The following is a 7,965-nucleotide window of genomic DNA, read 5'->3' as shown; positions in this document are numbered from 1 at the left end:
ATTAAAAGCACCTTCACACTATGCTGAAAAGTTTTGTTTTTTTTTTTGTTTTAACCTCAATGGTTCAGTTTTACAGTATGACTGTTTGTGCAATTCATTTTCAAATTATTGCACATGCAGTTTTATGACCTCCTATTTAAATTCTGCCTTTTATATATTTGTATGTAATTTGGAATATTTGCACTTTCAAAATTAATTTGTCTCAGGACTATTAAGTGAACTGCAAACAAGCTAATGTAAAAATTGTGGAAAAACTTGACCATTCACAGCACCTAAAATATACACTTTGTCTTATTCATTCACAGACATTTTAACTATCTTTTTTTTTGTTTGTTTTTTTTTGCCATGTCTAAACTCAGAGATTAAACAACCCAATATAGAAAAATACTTTATTTAACATTTGTACAAAAAAAAAAAAAAAATTACAAATTGGAAAAATAGGTAATACTTTTGAGAGAATTTTTACATAAATAGAACTTTGGCATTTGTAAAATCTAACTGGAAAACTAAAAGCTTTAAATCTAAAAGACCAATGACATATTCAAACAGAGTAAAGCCAGCCAGTGGCTTTCAGTCCACAGTGCACAGGGAGTCGGTCATGTCAATCAATGCTTTTGCAGCACAAACACTACACGATTCAGCATGCTATCAGATATCACACCATATAATGTAATGCACAAGGAAGAGCCCCACATACGTTCTCCCTCAGGTTACTAGCATCTCTCTGCCTGAGAATAAATATGCATTGCTTGTGGATATGGCTTAGCTTGCCTGCACCTTTATGAAAAAGTTCTCAGTGAAAAAGTCTCTGCCAGTTTTGAAAAATGGCCTTCAAAAGACGTTCGTACTGTAGTTCTGTTGCATCGATTTATAAAGGCACAGAATAACAACTTATCCGCAGAAATGTGTAATAAATGCTGGTTAACGTGAGGTTGCATAGTGCAGTATTCATTTAATTACGTTTTTACTTATCTATTCCATTCGAAGTTCCTTTTTAACATCAGTGGATAAAAAAAAAAAATATATGTACATGCACAAGATACTATGAGCACATTATGACCCCTTTTTGAAATTCAAAACATGCTAAATACACTTTGAATTCAATGATAATATTACAGTCGAGATATATAAGTAGAACAAAGACATTTTGCAAATATCAAACATTCGTCACCTTGGTGCAAATACTTAAAGGTTGACATGACCGCATCTCTGGACTTAATAAAAATTCAAAATTATATTACTAACACTTAAACCACACAGCAAAGAGTTAAAATTCCTTCTGAAACAAATCTCAACAAATGAAAAATGTAATCCTTAAAATACCTGAGTAAACCAGTTTTGCATTGGTTTCTTACATATCCCTAATTGTAACAAGGAATACATTTATTATCAAGAGTACATCAAATCTCATGAGTGTGTTTAAGCATGTTCAGGAGGTCACAGGAGCTTTACATCTGCAGAACATTCGGTTTCATGTCTGACTTTGGAGCTCAACGTGTGCGACTTGTTTTGAGATGCGTCGCAGCATTTCTCAGCGACTAAAAAATAAGCACATATTTTACTCTAATTAAAATGGTTAAACGGGTGTCCTGAATAGATTAACCTGGATTCTTTTGCAGCCATTTATTTTTAAATGAAACATTTAATCCAGTTTTATGGAAGCCCAAATTGTCCATATCACCCTGACCAAAACTTAAAATACCAACCACACAAATAACACACTAGATGCACAAAATTGAGATAAAACCTAACATTAAAGAGTGATTGGGTTGAAGGACCCTTTTAACTGCTGTTTTTCCTGTTGATTTTCCAATATCAAGGGTCCACTTGGGAATGTCGACCTGCACTGTAGCTACAGTGGAGCGGATGTGCCAGCTTCTTTGGGTAAAATTGACTTGCATTTGACTATGAAGTTCGGAGGTATGCAGAAGAGCATAAACATCACAAGGCACTTTAGAAAATACCAGTTGCCCCACTTTCTTTCAAAGATGACTCTTCCCACTGATCTGACTTCCATCAAGAACAGTGTGAGGAACTCGCTATTGAACACAAGGATGACCAGCATGGTCAAAATAAATATGTTTAAAAAAAACACACACACACAAAACATTACAATTCATTAAAGCTTCAATGTTCCAATGAAAAACAAACAACTGTTGCAAAGATGTCCTTGTAAACTGGATTCACAGCTTGGTCCAACCTGAAGTAGTCAGAAAGAGCTCTAGTTGTCAAGTTTTTTTTTTATTTTTTTTTTTATCAAGTTGGCTTTATTATTATTATTTCCCTTTTACTAAATGGGAATGCCGTCTGTCCTCAAATCCTGCAAGGTAGAAATGGAAGCCCCTGGAGATACATGGACAGGCCTTCTAGTCAGGCCTCATTGTGTCACACAGTTGTCACCCATGTCCTGTGCGTAGCGGTCCGAGATGACTGTACGCAAGTCATCAATGTCTTTCCGTAACTGGCACACCTCCACCAGCTTGGCCCGCAAGCCGTCCTCCATTAGTGGCTTCTCATTCTCCTCTGCTGAGCAGCTCATAGCTGGAAAAAGGATCAAATGATCAAAGATGAGATTCACAAACATAGAAGACAATACTTCTCTTGTCTACTACAGTTCAAAGTGAAAACATCTGAAAAGGATAGTTCATGAAAATAATGACAGAATTTTCATTTTTGGGTGAACTATTCCTTTAAAACTGCCAAAGATTACTGGGAAAAAGACAACTAAAAATAAAATTGTCACAGCATGGTCTCTTTTTCAGAAGCCTCTGTCATATTTATTGATCAGTGGCGTGTGTATGAACCATTTCTTTTAGTGTGTACGTGCATCTTCCCAATCTTGTTTGATCTCAAGAGGCTGGAGTTCAGTGCACAAGAGCTCTTAACAGAAAGACAGGGCCAGACTGGTGTACTCTAGTGTCGTTTAGTGCTCTAACAGAGGAAAACAAAAGCAGCCTGCGCTGCAGACAAATCAAATTATCCAAAATGTGAAAGGACGATACGTTTGCAATAAATGAATCGATAAAATTAGAATACAAACCACTGCTTAACAAAGGGAGCATGGCTAATTCAAGAGCTAAGTCTGTTGGAAGTTCCAGAATGGCTAAAATCGCTTACAGTACCTTTACATTTCTAATACAACGTTTGCAAAAAACAAAAATAGACTGCACATTTAAGGATAAAATGATCTACAAAAACATTTGAAAGGAGTCTGTACTAGTGTTGTCATAAAATATTGATATATCGATTACTGATCGACACATTATTTTATTGATATATTTTTTAAGGCATCGATATATTACACGTAGCCGACATTTAAATTAGAAGCCAAATTTGCATGCTTTCCAATTTACCTCTGTTTAACAGTCTGCCGTAATAGCAAAGTGTTATGATCACACAAAAACAGACACACACACACACACACAAAGGACGAGCTGAAGTGGAGCAACAGATGGCAGTCCAAAGTTACAAAGGTTTTTGTAATTCAAGAATGAACAAAGTGACGTTGATGAGTTTGCAGGTTAGTGTATGAAACTGGTGTAACAGTGCAAACTGAACGATTAGAAATGGCGACTTTATTATGCAATTTCTCTGTATGTAGCATTGAATAGTTTTTCATTCAAGAGAGGTAGTTTTCAGTCAAAACAAAAAATGACATACTTGTAACTGAAAATACATTGTATAGGCTATATGAAAGATACATATTCACAATTTATCATAGAGCGATGGCTAGAGTAAATAATCTTGTCCTTTGATAACGATTTTGGTCTAATTTAGTGGAAAACTACGCAAGTTGCACTCTGTGGCACTGCAGCACATCAGGTTATTAGCATCTCTCTGCCTGAGAATAAATATGCATTGCTTGTGGATATGGCTTAGCTTGCCTGCACCTTTATAAAAAAAAGTTCTCAGTGAAAATTATGCCAGTTTTGAAAAATAGCCTTCAAAAGATGTTTCATACTGTAGTTCTGCTGCATAGATTTATAAAGGCACAGAATAACAACTTATCCACAGAAATGTGTAATAAATGCTGGTTAATGTGAGGATGCATAGTGCAGTATACATTTAATTACGTTTTATTATCTATTCCAATCAACGTTCCTTTTTAACATCCTTTTTTCTGCTTAGTGCCAAAATGATATTACTAACACTTAAAACCACACAGCAAAGAGTTAAAATTTTTTCTGAAACAAAAGTCTCAACAACTGAAAAATATAATCCTTAAACTACCTGAGCAAACAAGTTTTGCATTGGTTTCTTGCATAACCCTAATTGTCCTTTGATAATGATTTTGGTCAAATTTAGTGGAAAACTATGCGAGTTTCGCTCAGTGGCACTGTAGAATTTTGACACTGAGCATTGGCTGCGTACCTTTGTAGAAAATAATTGTTTCGAATTTTAGAACGCACCATTAGGGTTGCGCAGTATACCGATACTTACGAAATATCGCGATACCAAAAAATGTAAAACGGTACATCTTGTTGTTAATTTCGGTACCATATTAAAGTATGCTGCCACTAGCAAAATGTAACGTAAGAGTTTTGAGATGAAATCAAAGACCATTTGAAAATAATAATAAAATACTGTTTTGGCCTCTATATGGCCAAAACAGCAGAAGGATGTCAATAAATGAAATAATATACAGTCACACATGCTGCACACCACAGTATGAATAAGAGGTGCCTCTCTGCCCTGTCATCTCCACACACACACACACACACACACACACACACACAAATGCAACACACACTACTAATGCTTGATATTCATGCAGTGTGTCCAGTAGTATCCATCTGCAGAGCCACCGATCAGTGTGTTGAGTGTATAAACGGCTGTGAACTCTATAATGAACTCTCTCATTTGCAGCTCAGGGATTTCAGCTCACAAGTCGCGGGAAGCTTGATACATAACGAACCTTTCACAAACAGGAAAAACTTCAAAGATCTTTCAAAATAAAAGTCCCACTGAAATGAGAGCTCCATTCAACTGACTGCGTGAAATTGAAGACATTACGACAGAAAAATATTACTACTGTATTAAAGTGTAATATTCAAAGCAGTCGCAATAATACTCATTATGTTAATAAGCTGAATTGTAGAAAAAAGAATGAATATATAGATTGTTTGAAGAATAATGAATATATTACAGTCTATCGAAAAAAGAAGCATTTTACAAAAGCTTATTGGAGTTATTTATCTACGCAGTTAAGTATTTACATTTGATGCCAAGGAGCAGGGCCAGGTTGGGTTCTTTGCCTTGAGCTCTCTGGGTGAGAACACTGCACAGGCCCTTCAGATCCAGCAGACACAAGGACATCTCTTTTAATAGGGGCCCAGCCTCCTTAAGACACGACCCAGGGGCCACATTAAACGTATCCTCATCTGTCCGTCTTTGGTTCTGTGAAAACAATCAAAAATACACAACGATGAAGCTTTACTGAACCCCTCATGTGAGATATCACAAAGTGAATTAGGAAAGAGCCTTTAAACTGAAAATTTTCACAGTTTAATTTAAAATTATATATGTACAATGTTTTGTTTTTGTGACATTCACCTCAGTAGAACTGTAAGGATTATTATTTTTACCTTCAAATGCTATTAAGAAAACTGAGAATGAGTTTACTTCAGCATTTTACACTCGTCAACTGGAGTGTTATTTTGGGAGTGCACTTTACATGGATCCTACAATAACTTTTTGTGCTGAGACTGTATCATCTGCTGATGACTAAGCTTAAAGGTATAGTTAACTTAAAAATGAAAATTCTGCACTTTTTTCACCCTCGTGTCATTCCAAACCTGTTTGACTTTCTTCCGAGGAACACAAAGTTTAGAAAAACACCATAAAACCATCGTAAGTGTAGTCAGTATGACTCATGCACTATATTTTAAGTATTCACAACAGGTTTGTGTGAGAAACAGACAGAAATGTGAGTTAAATTCACTGAAAATCTTGACAGCTGTGGTCACCGTTTACTTTCATCGTATGGAAAAGAGCAGCTTGAACATTCTGCTTTAAATAAGTAATTTGTTTCAAAAGACATCAGGGTTAATAAATGAAGACAGAATTTTCATTTTTGGATGAACTATTAATTTAAAAGCTGTGTGTGTGACCCATTACCAGCATTCAATCATACTCATGCTGTTTCAGCTTTCAGAGCATATTCAAATGAGTGCTACAAGAACTGAAATCTGAAGCAGATGTTTGTGAAAATTGCCCGAATCATTGAACAGTGAGAGGTAGATTTAGTAGCACTTACACAGCAGGGATAAAGCATAACCAGAGGAGAAAGTGTGCAATGGACTATTAGGAACTGTGGGCTAAAATATACTGTAGGCTGCGGCACGGCAAGAAAGAACGATTGCAATTCATTCCCATCTAACCAGGGGAGAAAATTAAGTGCATAGTAGATTACGACTGACTAACAAGTAAATGAATGTGGACTGCACAATATAGGATGCAGATAATACAGGGTCCAGATAACGCAGTTCAATTGCTATTTATTTAACTGATATAATAATAAACACAACCAAAACTGAAGTAAACTTTAAACTAAAACTAAAAGAAAATCGTTATAGGGATTATTTAAATGAACATTGTGATGAATTGGGAAATCGACTGGGATTTATTGGGAATAGGCCTTATCCTCGTGCGACACATGCGTGGACCTTGTATTTTGGCTTTGCTATATGCAACCCATAATTTAAATGATTTTAAACCAACTGTTCTTAGTTAAGAAGACTCTGGGCTGTCAGTAAAGGGTCAAATGTTCGAGTCATGTGACAAAACAACATGCTGTCGATGAGAGCGGAGTTTGTCTTTGGGAGAAAATGCAACATAACTACATCTGGTAAGAAACCTAATTAAGTTTTTACATTGAAATCTAAAGACAAAAGACTAGTTTCATCCGATATGCCATTTTTCCAGCCTTTTTCCTTACTCTGGTAGTGTATAGTTCGTCCTTTGTAGTCTTCTGATGTCTGATTTCGTAGCTGAACCAAACCAGACGGTTATTGAAGTGCAGAGGACAGACTCAATGACCGCTGAGTAGAACTGTATCAGCAGCGCCTGTGGCAGGTTGTACTTCCTCAGCTGGCGAAGGAAGTACAACCTCTGCTGGGCCTTTTTCACAATGGAGTCAATGTGTGTCTCACCACTTCAGGTCCTGTGAGATGGTAGTGCCCAGGAACCTGAATGACTCCACTGCTGCCACAGTGCTGTTTAGAATGGTGAGGGGGTCAGTGTTGGGGTATTCCTCCTAAAGTCCACAATCATCTCCACCGTTTTGAGCATGTTCAGCACAAGGTTGTTTTGACGGCACCAGACAGCCAGCTGTTCAACCTCCCTTCTGTATGCAGACTCACCGTCATCTCGGATGAGGCCGATGACAGTGGTGTCATCTGCAAACTTCAGGAGCTTGACAGAGGGGTCCTTGGCGATGCAGTCATTGGTGTAGAGGGAGAAGAGTAGTGGGGAGAGCACACATCCCTGGGGGGCACCAGTGCTGATTGTAAAGGTGCTGGAAGTGAGTTCCCCCTGTCACACAAGCTGCTGCCTGTCTGTCAGAAAGCTGGTAATCCACTGACAGATAGACATGGAAACAGAGAGTTGGTGTAATTTATTCTGGAGTATAGCTGGGATGATGGTGTTGAAAGCCGAACTGAAGTCCACAAAAAAGGATCCTTGCATATGTCCCTGGTCTGTCCAGATGTTGCAGGATATGATGCAATCCCATGTTGACTGCATCATCCACAGACCTGTTTGCTCAATAAGCAAATTGAAGGGGATCTAGAAAGGGTCCAGTGATGTTCTTCAGGTGGGCCAACACTAGTCTCTCAAATGATTTCATGACCACAGACTTCAGGTCTGTAGTCATTAATTCCTGTGATTTTTGGTTTCTTTGGGACAGGAATAATGATTGAGTGTTTGAAGCAGCATGGGACTTCACACTGCTCCAGTGATCTATTG

The 7,965-nt window shown here is 37.4% G+C and overlaps 1 protein-coding gene across 2 annotated transcripts in view; it reads right to left on the bottom strand.

Moving 5' to 3' along the window:
• Nucleotides 1-375: 375 nt before the first annotated feature.
• Nucleotides 376-7,965, bottom strand: part of LOC127410247 (centrosomal protein of 85 kDa-like) — a 95,892-nt gene continuing 88,302 nt past the window's right edge. For both annotated transcript variants that reach the window (XM_051645412.1, XM_051645411.1), the window contains exons 12-13: nucleotides 5,217-5,397; nucleotides 376-2,541 (exon numbers count right to left, since the gene is read on the bottom strand). In XM_051645412.1, the coding sequence (XP_051501372.1) occupies nucleotides 2,378-2,541; nucleotides 5,217-5,397 (345 nt within the window). In that variant the 3' untranslated portion in view covers nucleotides 376-2,377. The remainder of the gene's footprint in view (nucleotides 2,542-5,216; nucleotides 5,398-7,965) is intronic.

The sequence above is a fragment of the Myxocyprinus asiaticus genome, chromosome 19, assembly GCF_019703515.2.
Source record: "Myxocyprinus asiaticus isolate MX2 ecotype Aquarium Trade chromosome 19, UBuf_Myxa_2, whole genome shotgun sequence".
Lineage (NCBI taxonomy): Eukaryota > Metazoa > Chordata > Actinopteri > Cypriniformes > Catostomidae > Myxocyprinus > Myxocyprinus asiaticus.
This window is presented reverse-complemented; position numbering and strand designations above follow the sequence as displayed.